This window comes from Sciurus vulgaris (assembly GCF_902686455.1).
Source record: "Sciurus vulgaris genome assembly, chromosome: 12".
Lineage (NCBI taxonomy): Eukaryota > Metazoa > Chordata > Mammalia > Rodentia > Sciuridae > Sciurus > Sciurus vulgaris.
In genome coordinates this window covers 99225561-99244493 of record NC_136473.1, presented here as the reverse complement: position 1 = coordinate 99244493, position 18933 = coordinate 99225561, and the positions used below count along the sequence as shown (strand labels likewise).

The 18933-nt window shown below is 43.0% G+C and overlaps 1 protein-coding gene across 1 annotated transcript in view; it reads right to left on the bottom strand.

The window, feature by feature from the left end:
• Window positions 1-18933, bottom strand: part of SHCBP1L (SHC binding and spindle associated 1 like) — a 43638-nt gene that overhangs the window by 6488 nt on the left and 18217 nt on the right. The window contains exon 6 of the mRNA XM_079107485.1: window positions 15821-15926. Within this exon, the coding sequence (XP_078963611.1) occupies window positions 15821-15926 (106 nt within the window). The remainder of the gene's footprint in view (window positions 1-15820; window positions 15927-18933) is intronic.

Below are 18933 nucleotides of genomic sequence, written 5' to 3'. Positions count from 1 at the left end.
GAGCCATGCCAGAAGTCAGCCACATTTTGAAAATACATATTACCTCCTAGCCCTTACAACATTTCTTTCATTCTCATATCCTACTATAACATCAAGGAATTTGGTCTGTCTAATTGCTCTGGCTAGTATTTCAAGGATGATGTTGAATAGAAGTGGTGAAAGAGGGCATCCCTGTCTTGTTCCAGTTTTTAAAGGGAATGCTTTCAGTTTTTCTCCATTAAGAACGATGTTGGCCATGATAAATAGCCTTTACAATGTTGAGGTATGTTTTTACTATCCCTATTTTTTCCTAGTGTTTTGAGCATGAAGGGGTGTTGTATTTTGTTGAACGCTTTCTCTGCATCTGTTGAAATAATCATATGATTCTTAACCTTAAGTCTATTGGTGTGATGAATTACATTTATTGATTTCTGGATTTTGAACCAATCTTGCATTCCTGGGATGAACCCCACTTGATCGTAGTGCACTATCTTCTTAAAATGTTTTTTTATGCAATTTGCAGAATTTTATTAAGGATTTTTGCATCTATGTTCATCAGGCATATCAGTCTAAAATTTTCTTTCCTTGATGTGTCTTTGTCTGGTTTTGGTATCAGAGTGATACTAGCTTCATAGAATGAGTTTGGAAGGGTTCCCTCCTTTTTTTATTTCCTGGAATACTTTGAGGAGTATTGGAATTAGTTCTTCTTTGAAGGTCTTGTAGGTCCTGGGCTTTTCTTGGTTGGTAGACTTTTGATGGTTTCTTCTATTTCATTGCTTGAAATTGATCTGTTTAAATTGTGTATGTCCTCCTGGTTCAGTTTGGGAGGATCATATGTCTCTAGAAATTTGTTGATGTCTTTGATATTTTCTATTTTGTTGGAGTATAGAATTTCAAAGTAGCTTCTCATTATGTTATGTATTTCAGTGGTGTCTGTCATGGTATTTCCTTTTTCATTACAAATTTTAGTAATTTAAGTTTTCTTTCTCTTTCTGTTTGTCAATGTGGCTAAGGGTTTATCTATTTTGTTTACTTTTTCAAAGAACCAGCTTTTCATTGTGTCAATTTTTTGAATTGTTTCTTTTGTTTCAACTTCACTGATTTCAGTTCTGATTTTAATTATTTCTGTTCTTCTTTTTCTAGGACTTTGAGATGTAATGTTAGGTCATTTAGTTGTTGACTTTTTCTTTTTTTCTTGAACGTACTCCGTGCAATGAATTTTCCTCTTAGTACTGTCATTTTCTATGAGTCTCTTGAAGGCAGCATATTGTTGGGTCTTTCTTTTTAATCCATTCTGCCAGTCTATGTCTTTTGATTGATGAGTTTAGGCCATTAACGTTCAGGGTTATTATTGAGAAATGATTTGTATTCCCAGTCATTTGGCTTATTTTTGGTTTTTAAGTTGGCTTGGTTTCTCCTTTGGGTGGTGTTTCTCTAAGGTAGTTCCTCCATTTGCTGACCTCCATTGTTGCTTTTCATTTCCTCCTCATGGAATATTTTGTTGAGAACATTCTGTAGTGCAGGCTTTCTATTTGTAAATTCTTTTAACTTTTGTTTATCATGGAAGGATTTTATTTCATCTTCAAATCTGAAGGTTAGTTTTGCTGGGTATAGGATTCTTGGTTGGCAACCATGTTCTTTCAGAGCTTGAAATATGTTGTTCTAGGCCCTTCTAGCTTTTAGAGTCTGGGTTGAGAAGTCGGCTGCTATCCGTATTGGTTTCCCCCTATATGTAATCTGATACTTTTCTCTCACGGCCTTCAAAATCCTATATTTTGTATGTTAGACATTCTCATTATAATGTGCCTTGGAGTGGATCTATTGTAATTTTGTGCATTTGGTGTTCTGTAAGCCTCTTGTATTTGATTTTCCATTTCGTTCTTCAGGCTTGGGAAATTTTTTGATATCATTTCATTGAATAGGTTTTCATTCCTTTGGTTTGTATCTCTGTGTCTTCCTCAATCCCAGTAATTCTTAAATTTGGTCTTTTCATGATGTCCCATAGTTCTTGGAGGTTCTGTTCATGATTTCTTACCATCATCTCTGTGTGGCCAACTTTATTTTCAAGATTAAATATTTTGTCTTCATTGTCTGAGGTGCTGTTTTCCAAGTGATCTACTCTATTGGTGATGCTTTCCATTGAATTTTTTATTTGGTTTATTGTTTCCTTCATTTCAAGGATGTTTGGTGTTTTTTTGTTTCATTTTTTGTTTTGTTTTTTGCAGAATCTCTCTCTTTGTTGAAATGATCTTTTGCTTCCTGCAGTTGCTCTTTTAACTGTTTATTGGAGTGATCATTCATTGCCTGCATTTGTTCACTTATTTCATCCTTTGCTTCATGAATCATTTAAATTAAATATGTTCCGATCTCCTTTTCTGACTTTTCTTCTACCATACCATTGGACTCTATTAATATGGAATTTTGGTTCGTTTGGAACATTTTCTTCCCTTGTTTTTTCATGTTGTTCATGTATCTTCCCCTCTAGCAGTGCAGATCTGGGTATTGCACATTCCCCCTATGGGCTTATAGTGACCCTATAGGTTTTCAAAACCTCTTCTTTAAGAGGGAGATCAATATTAGCAGCACCCAATACAGACAATATGCAATCCTAAACCAAATAGCTTCTATGAAGACATTAACAATATTGTCATAATAAACAGAGAGGATGAGTTCAATTATTATCTACATTATAACAAATAGATTTGCAATAAGGTCTGCAGTTTCTAATGGAGGACAAAGAGAGTGGGGAGAGGTGTAGGATGTAACTGTTAAGGGGATAAGAAGAGTATGTAGAAGTTCTAGATCATAAAAAGAATGAAAGTGTAATCAAAAGAAGTTGGTTTTTAGCAGAAGAAAAGGGAGAAAGAGACTCTGAGGAAACAGGTAAACAAAAGGAAAATAGAGCAAGAAAAGTAAAGAAGTAAAAATTTAAAAATTTTCAAGAAGGAGAAAATAAAAAAAGAAAAAAAATTCTATACTGTGAGTCATATAGTATTCAAACCTCTCAGTCTTCAGTTGCCTCATGCATGAGAGGTACCTGACAATGAGCTTCCAGTCTCCAGCAGGTTTCTCAGGATTGGATTTGCCCCACCTAAAGATGGGAGCTTCCACTTCCAGGATAATCCAAGATGGCCACACTGGCTTCCAAATGTGTTGACAATGGGGAGCTGAAGCTCAGGGCATGGGTGTGGTTGTCCAGGGGTCCTGGAGGTGGGGTGTGGTCAGTCTGATTAAGGAGTCCTAGAGGTGGGACACAGTCAGAGGGTTCTGGAGGCAGGGTGTGGTCAGTCTGGCCGGTGGTCCTGCAGGTCCTGGCTATTGTCTCAAAATGGCAGCAGCCACATGTAACCAAACTTGTGGGTACTGTGACAGGGGACTTCCAGGCAACAGGAGGCAGCTGCTGATCCTCTGGCAGTCTGTGGTTGGTCTGCAGGGTACCACTGGACAATCAGCAGGTGGACCTCAGGCGGTGGGTGATGAGTAGGTGAAAGGCAGGTGATGGGCAGGCAAGAGGCAGGCATATGGGCAAATGATGGATCATAGGTGCCAGTCAGTGAGCAATCTGCACTCAAAAAGTAGCTGATATACTGGCAGATGGCGGGTGATCGCATTTGACAAATGGGGTAAACAGCAGTGCATTGATAAGCAGCAAAGACTGCCTCACAGAAAAACAGATATCTTCTGCTTGAAACCCCAGTTACAGAGTGACAATGAATGCAGCCTCTCTAGTCCGCCATCTTGGATCTCTCCCCTATACAGTTTTTTTTCTTTTTTGCGGTACTGGGGATTGAACCCAGGGCCTTGTGCTTGTGAGGCAAGCACTCTACCAACTGAGCTATATCCCCAGCCCTCTCCCCTTTATATTTCTGTATTAGGGTTCTCTAGAGGAACAGAATCAACAGGAAGTATAATTATAAAAACGGGATTTTTCAGATTGGCTCACACGACCAGAAGCTGGGTAGTCCACAATGGCCATCTACAGCTAGAGAGCTGGAAGAACCAGCAGCTGTGCAGTCCAAGAGGTGGAAGCCCTAGAACAAGAGGGATCAACAGTGCTACCCTAGTCCAAGATTAAGGCTTCTGGAAACTACCTGGAGAGTCCCTGGCAGAGTTCAATATCCTCAGATGATCGAATGAAGCAGCAATCAGCAATCAAGAACCTGTTCAAGAAGAGCCGAGCTTGCATCTGCACCTGTTTTCTTGTTCTTCCAACTTTTATTCCATCCTATTGGGCGGTGCTGCCCACGCTTAGGGAGGTGCTCCACTTCCATTCACTATTCCAATCATTCTTAGACACTCCCTCATTGACACACTAATCAGTGGCATCTCTTAATCCAATGAAGTTGACAATTCAAATTAACCATTATGATATCTCTAGTTACTTCTTTCAGGATAAATTTCTAGGCAGAATTGCTGAATCAAAAGCTATAAACATTTTTGCCAGCCATGGTAGCACACACCTGTAATCCTAGTTACTCTGGAAGCTGAGGCAGAAGGAATCACAAGCTGAAGGGCAGCATGGCAACTTAGTGAGATCCTGTCTCAAAAAATAAAAAGGGCTTGGAACATAGCTTGGTGGCAGAGCACTCCTGGGTTCAAGCAAAAAAAAAAAAAAAAAGGCAAACATTTAAGCTTTTTGGATACACATTACCCAATTGGTCTCCAAAAAAGTTTAACCAATTAAAATTTGGTTTGAGAAAGCTTGTTTTTGCTGCAAACTCATCAACGTGGGGTATTTCTTAAATTTCTAAAATATTTTTTGCTTTAATACACAAAGATCCTCACTGTGCCTCATTTTGATTTTCATTCCTTGTGTAAGCAAGAGTGAAAACTTTCTCCAAATATATATGAAGCTCATATAATCCATCCTTACACAGTCTAAATACTCTGTAGGTGGACAGTACAAGGATTCTATCTATAATAAATAATTTGGAAGAATTCTGAAGCCCTTCCATTTGTATTTTTTTCTTAATCATTATTATGGCTTAGATTAGGTGTCCCCCCCAAAACTCATGTGTGAGACAATGCAAGCAGGTTTAGAGATGAAATGATTGGGTTATATTAGCTTAATCTAATCAGTACATTAATCCGCTGGTAGAGATTAACTTGGTGGTAACTGTGGTCAGGTAGGGTGTGGCTGGAGGAGGTGGGTCCCTGGGAGGCATTTTCTTTGGGGTTTATATTTTGTCCTTGTTGAGCAGAACTCTCTGTTTCCTGGTGCAGTATTCCGAGCCACTTTCCTCTCGCACACTCTTCACCATGATGTTCTGCCTTGCCTCAGGCCAAGAGCAATGGAGTCAGCCATCTATGAACTGAGACCTCTGAAACAGTGATCTCCAAAATAGGATTTTCCTGCTCTAATTGCTCTTTTTTTAAATTAATTTTTAATTGTTTTAATTAGTAGTACATGACAGTAGAATGCATTTATACATTTTATAAATCATACATAAATGAAGTGTGATTTCTCGCTTTTCTGATTGTACATATTGTAGGATCACATGGGTCATTCAGTCATACATGTACATGAGATAATAATGTCTGTTTCACTCAGTATCCTTCCTACCCCCATATGCCTTTCCCTCCCTTTTCTCTCTACCACCCTAATATAAAGTAACTTTATTCTTCCTTAGCGGTCCCTGCCTTTATTGTGAATTAGCATCTGCATAACAGAAAAAAACATTTGACCTTTTATTATTTGGGTTTGGTTCATTTTACTTAGCATGATATTCTCCACCTTCATTCATTTACCAGCAAATGCCATAATTTCATTCTTCTTTAAGGCTGAGTATATTCCCTTGTATATATACACATTTTCTTTATCCATTCATCTGTTGAAGGGCATCTAGGTTGGTTCCATAGTTTAGCCATTGTGAATTGAGCCGCTATAAACACTGATGTGGCTGCGCCACTGTAGTATGCTGATTTGAAGTCCTCTGGGTATAAACCGAGGAGAGGGATAGCTGGGTCAAATGGTGGCTCCATTCCAAGTTTTCTGAGGAAATCTCCATATGCTTTCCATAATGGTTGCACCATTTTGCATTTCCACCAGCAATTTGAGTGTATCTTTTCCCCCACATCCTTAACAACACTTTATTGTTGCTTGTATTCTTGGTAATTGCCATTCTGATTGGAGTGAGATGAAGTCTTAGAGTAGTTTTGATTTGCATTTCTGTAATTATTAGCGATGTTGAACATTTTTTCATATATTTGTTGACCGATTGTATATCTTCTTCTGTGTAGTGTCTGTTCAGTTCCTTAGCCCATTTATTGATTGGGTTATTTGTTTTTTGGCGTTAAGTCTTGAGTTCTTTATATATCCTAGAGATTAACGTTTTATCTGAGGGGTATGTGGGAAAGATTTTCTCCCATTCTGTAGGCTCTCTCTTCATATTATTGGTTGTTTCCTTTGCTGAGAAGAAGCTTTTTAGTTTGTTGCCATCCCATTTATTGATTCTTGATTTAACTTCTTGCACTTTAGGGGTCTTGTTAAGGAAGTCAGACTCTAGGCTGACATGCTGAAGATTTAGGCCTACTTTTTCTTCTAGTAGGCACAGGGTCTCTGTTCTAGTACCTAAGCCTTTGATCCACATTGAGTTTCATGTAGGGTGAGAGAAAAAGGTTTAATTTCATTTGGTTACATATGGATTTCCATTTTTCCCAGCAACATTTGTTGAAGAGGCTATCTTTTGGCGCCTTTGTCTAGTATGAGATAGAAGTATTTATGTCTCTGTGTCTTCTATTCTGTACCACTGGTCTACGTGTCAGTTTCTCTAATTGTTCTTGTCAGGTCTTTTGGTCGTGGCAGCAAAAAAAGCTGACTAAAACAATCACTGAAACTGGAAACAGGTGGGGGAAAACACTGAGATGGGAAAGAAGAGTTTAATTTAGTGCCATTAAATCTGAGGTGTCCGTGGAGTCATTAAGTAGACGTGTCAGTAGACTATGGATATTAAAGCTCTAGAACGTAGGACTCTCTCTCAGCGTGGAGATCTTCAGTCATTTACTTACATGATAATTCAAGCATGGGAATGGATGGGATTAGCCACAAGAGCACGTAAAGAGGGGAAGATAGCACCTAGGACAGAGCATTGAGGGGCAACATTTAAGACACAGGCCGAACCACAAGATCTCACGGAGAAAACGGAGGAGTGGTCCAAGAGGTGCTAAGAAAACCAGGACACCAAGATGCCGTGGCAGGAATGAGTAGTTGGCAGTGGCAGATGCTGCCCCATGACTGGACAAGATGGTGAGCCCTGAGTTTTTCTATTTCGTGTCGTCACAGGGAGGTTCCGTGTGACCACAGTAGCGTTTTCAGTGGTATTCTGGAGGCAGAATCCAGATTACAGTAAGTTGAGGCACAAACGTGAAAAACCTATAAGTGAGTGCAGACAAGTATTTCAAGTAGATTATTTCTGCAAGGGAAGAACTATAGGTATGGTGTTTAGGGTAGAAAGTTTTATTGGTTAAGTACAAAATTGAATGTGTCTTCGTGTATTCTGGAAGATGGTGATGGAGAGGAGAGGTCAACAATCCAAGTAAGAAACTGGACCCTGTGGCACATGCCTGTAGTCCCAGCTACTCCAGAGCCTGAGCCAGGAGGGTCATAAGCTCAAGACCCACCTCAGCAACTTAATGAGACCCTGTCTCAGATACGATAAAAAGGACTAGGGATGTAGCTCAGAGGCGGAGCTCTTACCGAGCAGGCTCAAGGCCCTGGGGTCAATCTTCAGTACCAACAAAAACCAAAAATAAGTCAGGTCTCCGACAAAAATGGTGGAGTAGATCTGCAAGAATGGGTTCTTCCACTAAAGGAAAGGAAAGGAAAGGAAAGGAAAGAAAGAGAGAGAGAGAGAGAGAGAGAGAGAGAGAGAGAGAGAGAGAGAGAGAGAGAGAGAGAGAGAGAGAGAGAAAAGAAAGGAAGAAAGGAAGAAAGAAAGAAAGAAAGAGAAAAGAAAAGAAAAGAAAAGAAAAGAAAAGAAAAGAAAAGAAAAGAAAAGAAAAGAAAAGCTGGGGGTGTGGCTCAGTGGTAGTGACAAGCTCCCCAGTCACCAAGCCAGCCCTCTGATCCCTGCTGAGAGGAGCCGCAGAGTGCTGGCATGGCGGCCACCGCACGCCTGGCAGCACTGGGCCTGCCACGCCCGTGGGGCATGAGGGAAGGCGCACAGGCGCCACTGGCATCCCGCCCAGGCCAGCACGGACACCCGTTCTGCACAGTGCCGCAGCCCTGAGCCCCAGGCATCTATCGTCCCGACCTCGGCTTCCCATCTCGCCGGGAGCCCTGGGGAAACAGAAGTGGGCAGTCCTGCCGAGGACCGCGGGGCTAGCCAGCAGTACCCGGTGCTTCTTTTCCAAGCCCTGGTCAGCATGAGTCTGGGCCGTGGCACTGACCCTAGAGCGGCGCGCTCGGGCAGCGCCCCTCTTGAATCCCGCTCGCCCTTCGCGAGCCGTTTCTGTTCACACGTGAATAAATCCTGGTCTTACACTCACTCGTCCTCCCCTGCGGGTTTGGTTTTGCAAATTCACCAGAGAAAAGAACCCAGAGAGAGGAGACTGGCGGTGAGCTGCGGGGCTCCGCTCAGCCCTGCAGGGCGTGACCGGCATGAAGCGGGGTGCAGACCCCACCTGCCGGTAGACCAGAGATCAAGCTTCAGACTCCGGCTTCATCTTCCGGTGCTCGTGGATGCCGTCTCCAGAACCAAAAATAAAGAAAGAAGACATATATGACTCACCCGCCTAGGGCAAGGGGCAGGGAAAGGGCGAGCCAAAGGACCAAGCCCAGGAAGAGCTGCGGAGGAATCAGACTTGAAAGGGTCCCTCACCGACTAGGGAACCTGCAACCTGCAGGCAGTGCCATGGCCAGGGTTGGATGCACGGTCCAATGGGGCCTCAGGGGACCTGCACCTCTGGCAGATCTCTGGGCCCTGTGCAAGCTGACACCACACATACGGCACAGTTTTAGGGAGGCTGAGGCGCATCTGCAGACTTTTTTTTTTTCCCCAATTGTAATTATTATTTAAGGAAATCTCTGACAGGTCACTGGCTGATAATAAATGTATATTTTATTTTATGATCAAATAGAGTTAGAGTAGAAATCAAAACCAGAATAATAACCAGAAAAAATCAGAAATATACAAAAGTTAAATGACACACTTACTTTGTGTGGTTGGTGGGTACTGGAGATGGAAGAAGCAGAAGAAAGAAAATAATAAAGACTGGAAACAGAAAGTTAACAAGGGCCTGGCACATGCCAGGCAGTCTCTACCACCGAGCTCGAATTGACAAACCGGATGGCATCAGATTTAAAAGCTTTCATACAGCAAAGGAAACAATTATGAGAGCCTACAGAATTGGAGAAGATCTTTGCCAACTACTCTTCTGACAGAGGATTAATATCCAGAATATATAAAGAACTCAAAAAAAAAAAAAAAAAAAAAAAAAACAACACAAAAAAAAAAAACCCCCAAAAAAAAAAACACCAAAAAAAAAAAAAACCCCAAAATAGGGGCTGGGGAGATAGCTCAGTCGGTAGAGTGCTCGCCTTGTAAGCACAAGGCCCTGGGTTCGATCCCCAGCACCAAAAAAAAAAAAAAACTCAGAAAACTGGGAGTAGGAGGAGCTTCCTCAACATTGTAAAGGGAACTCATGCAAAACACGCAGCCGATGGCACCCTCAACAGTGAAGGACCAAGACTGGCCCGGTATTAGTTCTCTATGCATAACAACATACTGCAGTTGGAAAGCTTAAACAACCGAAGTGTGTGTTTTCACAGTCCTGAGGCCGGACGGCCACAGTCAGGGCGTGGTTTCTTCTCAGTCCTCCTCAGTCCTCCTCAGCTGACCAGGAGTGGCTGCCCTGCTGCCTCCTCATTGGCATCCCTTGGTGCACATGCATCCCTGGTATCTCCTCACGTGCCTAAATCTCCTTTCCTTACAAGGACCTCAGTCAGATTGGATTCGGGCCCACCCTAGTGCCATCATCTTAATTTTGTCACCTATTTAAAGACCTTATGTCCAAACATGCTACATTCTAAGGTACCAAGGGTTAGGACATCAACATGGGAATTTTGAGGGGACGATTCTACCAATAATACTCCCCAAGATCAGGAGCAAGACACGCTGCTCACTTTCACCCATTGCATTCAACACTATCCCGGAGGTTCTGGACAAGAGTACCCAAACGAAAAGATAAAAAAGGCATCTGAATTAAAAGAAAGCTACCACTGTGTGCGGATGACATGATCCTATATATAGAAAATCCAAAAACATTTCCAAAAAATGTATGATGCCAGCGAACAAGAAAAGTTGGGGGTACAAGATCAACATGCAAAGATCAGTTGTGTATCGACCTGCCATGAACAATCTGAGAAGGAAATTAAGGAAACAATTTCATTTACAATAGTATCCAAAAGAATAAAGTGTCTAGGAATGATTTTAATCAAAGAGGTAAAAGACTTGCATGCTGAAATGAAACCATTGCTGAAAGAAATTCAAGACATAAATGGAAAGACATCCCATGTTCATGAAGTGGAAGGTATTTTTTCTCAAGTGGTGAGATCACCCAAGTCTAACTACAGGTTCAATATAATTTCTAACAAAATTCTAACAGCCTGTTTAGCACAAATGGAAGAGCACATCTTCAAAGTCCAGGAACAATGAATAGCTAAAATAATACCACAAAAGAAGAGCAAAGCGAAAGACTCACACTTCTGATTTCAAGACTTAGAACTGAGCTGTAGAAATCCAGCAGTGTAGTATTGGCCTAAGGATAGTCATACAGACCAACGGGACAGTTCTGAAAGTCCAGGAGTGAACCCATCCCACTAAGGCAGAGTGATTTTCAATAAGAATGTCTATGCCATTCAATGGGGGAAAGAATAGCCTCATTAACAAATGGCACTAGGACCAATGAATATCTACATATGAAAGAATGAAGAATGAAGTTGGATATTCACCTCCTGCTAAATACAAACATCAACTCAGAATGGATCCATAACCAAATAATATAAGAGCTAAAAACTTGTTGAAAGGAAACATGAGGATGCATTTCCATGATTTTGAATTTGGTCAGAGATTCTTAGGCATGACACCCAAAACAAAAATAACAAAAGAAAATAATAAATTGGACTTCTTCAAAATTATAAACTTTTGTGCATCTAAGGACCATTGAGAAAATAAAAGTCTATAGAATGGGAGGAAATATTTGCAAAATATGCACATGGTAAGAGTCTCATTTCCAGGATATATAAAGAACTCTTATAATCAACAAGAATTAGATACAGAACCCAATTAAAATATGGACATGTGACCTGAAAAGCCTTTTCTCCAAAGAAGATATACAAATGGCGATCAGGCACAGGAAGACATGTTCAAAAGCACTATTCATTATGGAAATGCAAACCAAACCATAATGAGATGCCCCTTTGTGCTCACCAGGAGGGCTATAATAACAAGGACTGTGCATAGCCACTGTGGTGACACTGGAGAAATCGGAGCCCTCCTAGGTTGCAGAGGACAGGTAAAGTGGCTTGGTGGCTGTGCAGCCCATTTAGCGGCTCCTCATGTAGTTAAATGTAGAATCGCCATATGAACTGCTGATCCCACTCACGATGTACTCAAAAGAATTGAAAATAGACGGTGAAAAGAACACTTGTCTGTCGGTGGATGTTCTTACCAGCACCATCGCGGTGGTCAAAGCGGGGAACATGAGTTAGAGATGCAGCTCAGGGCAGCACGCTTGCCCTGCAAGTGCCCCAGGTCCATCCCCAGCACTGGGAATAAAAAAAAAGGTAGAACAACTCAAATATTCATCACCAGATGAGCAAACTGAGGCTCATACAGGCAGTGGGATGCTAGTCAACCTTAACGCCCAGCGCAGCGCTGACGGGTGATACCACGTGGTCCTTGAGAAAGCAGCTGAGGTGAAGGGCCCGTGTCCTGAGTTCACCCTGTAGAGACAGCAGGCGGGTTGGTCTCGGGGCTTGGGGAGAGGGGCCAAGTATGAGTTTCATTCTGGAGTGATAAAAATGTTTGTTTGGGTATGAGTTTCATTCTGGGGTGTTAAAAATATTTGGTGACAAGAGAGCAGCACAGCATTGGGAAAGGACTAAATATCACTGAATTCTCTGCTCTATAATGGTTCATTTTGATTTGGAGATGTCCCCTTGATTTTTTAGGAAAAAAGGGGGAAAAAGATACAAGAAAGAGAAGGGATGACCAAGAACCATCTGTGAGGAGGCAGGTGGCAACGGAACCTGTGGCTCAGGTGGGAGAGAACTGACTGGGTTCTTTGCACCTGGTGTATTTTCCAACCTAGCTGCCACCTTTTGGAGCAATGCAGGAAAAATCCGACAGCAGAGACAACTGCGCGGTTGGAACAGGGATGACAAAAGGTGACAGTGACAGCAGCCGACGTCCGGTTCAGTCAAGGCATTTTGCTAAAAGATTCACAGAAGTCATCTCACTTAAGTCTAACGCCCTGGGGACAGATTTCACGACTCCCTTTTACAGATCAGGAAATGAGAAACCATGTGATTTCTTTAATTTTATACAAATATTGAGATGCAAAATGAATCAAAGCAGATTGTTATGATCTCAGAGCTGAGGGCCTTCACCTCCTCACCATGTGTCTCCAGACTTAAAGAAGGGACGCCACCGCAAGGGGACAGACCCAGGAGGACGCTCAAGTTCACGTCCAGTTCATGCCCCAGAACAGCAGCAAACATGTGCTGGGCATTACTGACGGACACTCATTTAACTTTCAGAGGACTCTGTAAAAATGCAACTATTATCCCCATTTTACATGAGAGAAACTGAAGATGGATTAAATGACTTGTTGAAAATCACATACTTAATAAGGGGCAAAGCCAGGGATCTAGGCTGTTTGGCTTTAGAGCTTGGGCTCTTAACCAATAAAGTATGTTTTTTTATGTATCTACTTTTAGTTGTCGACAGACCTTTACTTATTTACATGCGGTGCTGAGACTCAAACCCAGTGCCTCACACGTGCTGGGCAAGAGCTCTACCATGGAGCTACAACCCCAGCCCACTAGTACATGATTTTTATCTCTCTCTTTTTAAAGTTTGCTGCAAGGTCACACAGATGTTAGGTGGTCTGAGATGGTGAATCTGAACGTTGGGTTGCCTGACTGCAAAGTCCAAGTCCTTCCTTCCTCTCTACGGCGCGAGCTCATCACCAACACGCAGATGATGGGCATGAGGTAGGTATTCAGAGTACTGAGCAAGAATTCTGAGCGAAGACTCTTCAAACCTGAGGAAGCTGGTAAAGGCCGTGGGGGTCACCATGGCTGTCAGGCTGAAATCTCCTGTCAGCTCAAGGGTAGCTCTAAAAGCAAAGGTCTGAGTAAAGTGGCAGTGGATGCTGCTGCCTCCTCACGGTGGCCTTCCTCTCATTCTGCTGGACCCCGAAGTTCAAAGTGACGGCATCCAAAATGAAGACAGGGTGGCAAAGAGTTTTGGATAAAAATCAAAGAAGTGTCTCATTGTCACACTGTAGGAAAATTAAGTGAAGCCTGAAGAGATAAAAAACAAGGTGGGAGACAAAAGAGAAAAAAGGCTGAGGAAAAGAACGAAATCTATATTTTTTACAAAGATGTTGGTAGAATCATTAACATTATTGAATGATCTCATTCAATAAGCAAGTTTAAAAATCAATTTTGTTGAAAATAATAGAAATAGGATATTAGACAAGACGGCTTTCGCTCTCATACAGTCCTCTGAGCCTTGGTGAACTTCTTTTAGTTTTTCATGTGTTATATATATATATATATTTGTACTGGGCACTAAACCCAGGAACGACGTACCACTGAGTACATCCCCAGCTCTTTTTATTATTATTATTATTAATTTTGAGAGAGGGTCTTACTAAGTTGCCGAAGGTCTCAAATCGTTGAGGCTGACCTTGAACTTGCAATCCTCCTGCTCAGCCTCTCGAGCTGCTGGGACCACGGGTGTGCGCCCGGCTCCTGGCCGGAACTGCGTTCTCTTGGCACACGTACTTTCATTTTTTGAGTCAACAAAAAACTGTTGGCCACCTGCCATGTGCCAGTCATCACGCTTGGTGGTGGGTGAGTGGGAAGTACACATTCTTGCTCTCAGGAAGTTCATGTTAAAATGAAGAGACAGACACATTCAAAGCACAGCCACCAAAGCGTTACCACAGTCATGAGAAGGGAAGGTGCCAACCAGGAGAAGCGCAGGGTGCCATGAACACAGGCAGCCGGCTAAGGTGGCCCACGTCGAAGGTCGAGAAGGCCCTTCACAGTGGAAATGTCGTTTAAACTGAAATCTGAGGGATGGCAGCGACTGGGCACACCAAAAAACAACTTGGCTCACAGCAGGGTAGAGCGCTAGTGAGAGAAACTAGCCAGTGAGTGCAGGCGACAGGGAGGCTGAGATGACTTTCACCAAATGGTGACTGACACCCGGGTGGACAGGGGTGCCACTCACTAGAACAGAGGGCTCTCGACCCTGAGCAAGTGGGTGGGGAAGACGGGGGATTCAATGGCAGGCCCGTGAGCTGGAGCACTCTGAGGCAGAGGGGCGAGGAGCAACGCGCGGTGGCACGTGAAGGCTCAGGGACGTCTTCTGGAATGTAAGCAGACACGCGAGGCCACGGAGAAGAGGGACCTGTCACTTCAGGACAGGAGAGTGTAGAAAACAGACCAAGTGCCCCGCATTCGGATGACAATGGGGGGGGTGGGGAGCAACTGGAAAGAATTAAAAACAGGAAACTACTGTGATATAAAATGAGAAAAGACAGTATTTCAAAAGGAGGGTTGTGAAATGCTTCTAAGAGGTCAAGTGAGGTGGAGATCTGTGCTTTTTAGAAATGTGCCATTCTTGAACTGGTTAAATTTATATTCATCCTTTGGGTTTCAGCGCAGTTATTTTTCAATGTGTTCTTCTTAGTTATTCACGACAGTAGAATGCATCTACGTATTATATGTACACGGCGTGTAACTTCCCAGCCCTGTGGCTGTACATGCTGTGGAGTTACACTGGTCATTATATATGAACACAGGAAAGTCATGTCCGATTCATTCTCCTGTCTTTCCCATTCCCATCCTCCCTCTCTTCCCCTCAGTCCCCCTGGTCCAATCTGGTGAACCTCCACTCCCCGCCCCCATTACCCATTGTGAGTCAGGGTCCTCACATCACAGAGGATATTCGGCCTTTGGTTTTTTGGGATTGGCTTATTTCACCTAGCATGATAGCCTCCAGTTCCATCCACGTACTGGCAAATGCCATAATTTCATTCTTCTTTATGGCTGAGTAATATTCCATTGTGCATATGTACCACATTTTCTTTATTGATTCATCTATCAAAGGGCACCTAGGTTGGTTCCATAGCTTTGCTATTGTGAAGGGTCAGCTTGGTTATTGTCTCCAGCTCGCATTGCCACAATTCCTGATTCTGTCTTAAGTACCCCTTTTGTGTGCCCTGTACACACCCCATTGTAGCATTTATCATTCAATAGGCATTGTAATTGCCTATTTTCTTGTCCGTACCTCTACCATACTTGAAATTTGCACAAACGATTAAGACTGTGGTCGGGTTCAATGCTCCATCTCCCCCAAATGCAGCCTTGCTCACATTTGTGTCTTATCCTTAAGACACCATGGCAACTAGCATGTATCTGGCAACAAGGCGAGTATCAGTAACGAGTTGTTGACGTTTATTTATTTCGCACCTATATGCCACTGAGCTGGGTATGGTGGAGGGAACAAGGCAGTAATGAGCCGACAAGACCTCTGCCTGCAGGGAGCTTCTTTTCTGATCGCATGCAGCTAAAACTTAAATAAGAATAAAGTATATTTCTTACCATTTCAGTAGTCATCACCTTGGCTACAATATGTGTTATAGTCTTTCCAAAGTCTCTTTTTCCTTTCCTACGTCTCAGAATTCTTGGAAAGAAAGGTCCGTGAACTCTATAGTTGAAAACATTTGTGATTAGATTAATATGGAGAAGTATCTATCCTTACTTACAAAGAAAAAAGACTAAGCATCTTTGAGATCATTAATTATAAGTTCTCTGAGTGAGCAACTTGAGAGCAATGTAGTGACTAAGGTCTTTTGGATAATTGTGTTTAAACCCTTCAGCTCTAAAATCTTTTCATTTTACTGGGCTGTCCCTGGCAGATGGCATGCGACCCACAACAACCAGTGTTTCAGCCACCTCGACTTTTCGATAAATTAGAGAAAATTCTTGATCATGTTTTCATAATCCAGAGAGCAGAGGTGGCTGATGTCCTTGGTGATACTGAGGTATAAGAAAATTTGGGGACTGTTTTAGTCAGCTTTTCCGCTGTTGTGACGAAAGGATCTGACCAGCACAATTATAGAGGAGGAAAGGTTTATTTGAGGGCTCACAGTTTCAGAGATCCTAGTCCATAGAAGGTTGGCTCCATTCCTTGGGGCTTGAGGTGAGCCAGAACATCATGGCGGAAGAGTGTGGTAGAGGGAAGCAGCTCACATCATCAGGAAGCAGCAAGAGACAAGACTCCACTCTCCAGATACAAGATATATACCCCATAGCCATGCCCCAAACCAATCTCCTCCAGCCACACCCCACCACTTCAACTAATCCCATCAAGGATTAATTCACTGATGGGTCAAGACTCTTATAACCCACTCATTTCTCCTCTGAACCTCCTGCATTGTCTTGCATGTGAGCGTTTGGGGGACAACTCATATCCAAACCATAACAGGGACACACCTAATTTGAAGTGCTGTGTTCAGTTAACAATCGTCGTTTAATGGCTAGGGTCTCTGGAGAATAATTGGCTGTTGTCATCCTTGCAGAATCATTTTAGTTTCTCAGGTGTTTTTATGATGCTATTTGCCATTCAGCACTTCTAATTAATTCCATTCTTTCTCTTCTACTTCTCTTTTTGTTTCCTGTATCTTAATCATTATCTCCAAAAGAAAGTCAGAAAGACATCGAGGGCAACTCTTGGTGTGTACCCCTGCTGTCAACCCCATGCTCCTTTCCCAATAGACAGACCTGTACTGGCAACTCCCTGGACCCCCCAGCACTTTGATTACAGCTTCCTGCCGAGGGATCGCAGCTTTGGTGCCAATATTTTTAAACTTATATCTTAAATAATAAATATTTTTGTAAAACACATGATTTCAGGAAAGTTTCAACAATGTATCATGCAAGTAATCAACGTTAGCAATATCCTCTGAATAAAAAGTTTCACTAAGCATTTCAAAATCAAACCCCCTCATTATATCACTTTGAGCAAGTAGTTTTGATCTTGAGAAATAAAAAAAAGTCTGGCGTATTTGTTTTCACCATACACCAGATTATTAGCTGCTCCAAGTGTAAAGCATCCTAAACATTTGGGAAGCCACAGTAGTTTATCATTTCATCCTTGCGTTAAAATCAAAGGCATATATGTGTTTCATAAAAAAATTAAATTAAGGTCTATTTTCATACAAAATACTCATTTTAAGTAAAGCACGCCATGAAGTCTCGCAAACGTACACACACACTTAACGCAATGATAATGACGAAGCCACGGAGTGTTGGCGTCAGGCTGACCGGTCCCTCGTGCACGGTGGCCACCAGTCCTCCATGTCCACCCGCAGGTGAACACCCACCGGCTCTCCGTCATTATCAAGCTCCCTTCTTTGGAATTTTAGTCAGACTCTCTTCTGGGGCAAGTTTTAGATTCACGGCAACATGAAGCCAAAGGCACCCCGAGTCCCCACACCCCACCCATCCCCCTTCCCCACCATCAGGACCCAGCATCAGAGTGGCACAGCACTCACAGTGAATGGCCTACGCTGACGTCACTGTCGCCCCACGTCCACGATCTGCGTCAGGGCTGACTCTCGGTCTGGCTCTTCGGGGGGTGGCCTCCACTTTCTGGGTCCTCTGCGTCCACCGGCCCCTGTGCCAGCCCGTGGCAAGCGCTCGTCTTGCTGCGCCTTCGAACAGCCGGCGGCTGCGCTCCTGCAGCGCGGAGCTTCTTCCGATTGGCTTCTTTCACTTAACGATGACACACGTTTCCGTTTCCTCTGGATCTTCCCGTGGCTCCCAGGTCCCTTCCTTTCAGTGGTATGCCAGTCACTTGTCTGGATGCACCACGGCTCGCTTGTACCTCACCCGCTGGAGCGCGTCTTGGCTGCGGGCACGTTCCGGTCATTATGAATAAAGCTGCCATAAAAATCCATGTGCAGGTTTCTGTGTGGACTTAATTTTCAGCTCCCGTGGGTAGATACCAAGGAACATGACTGCTGGATCACGTGGTGAGAGTCCGTCTAGGTTTGTAGGAAACTTCCAAACTCTCTTCCAAAATGACTACACCGTTTTGCATTTCTACTGGCAATGCCCTACATCTTTCTTGGAATGAATTGAATCCAGGGACACTTAACCACTGAGTCACATCCCCAGACCTTTTTTATATTTTATTTAGAGACAGGGTCTCACCAAGTTGCTTAGGGCCTCACTAAGTTGCTGAGGCTGGCTTTGACCTTGTGATCTCCTGCCTCGGCCTCCCGTGCCGCTGGGATTACAGACATGCACCACCATGCCCAGCCCTTTCTTGGATATTTTAAATGTAATAATATACAATATGCCTTCTTGCGCCTGGCAACCCCCTCTCCCTGCCTCTATCTGTTTTTCATGTCCACCCCAGTTACTGTGTGCATCAGCAATTTGTTTCTTTATATTGAAGAATAGTATTTCACTGGAGAATTTTCTGTACACAAGGTCTTGTCATCTGTGAATTGGTAATTTTACCTCTTCCTTTCCCATCGGGATGCCTTCTGCCTTTGCCTTCTTGCCTCATTGTTCTGGCTAGAACCTCTAGCACAGTTTGAACAGAAGTGGCAAGAGTGAAGGAACATCCTTGTCTGGTTCCCGATTGGGTCGGGGGAACATCCATTCTTTTGCCATGAGGCTCTCGGGTTTTTGTAGATGGTCTT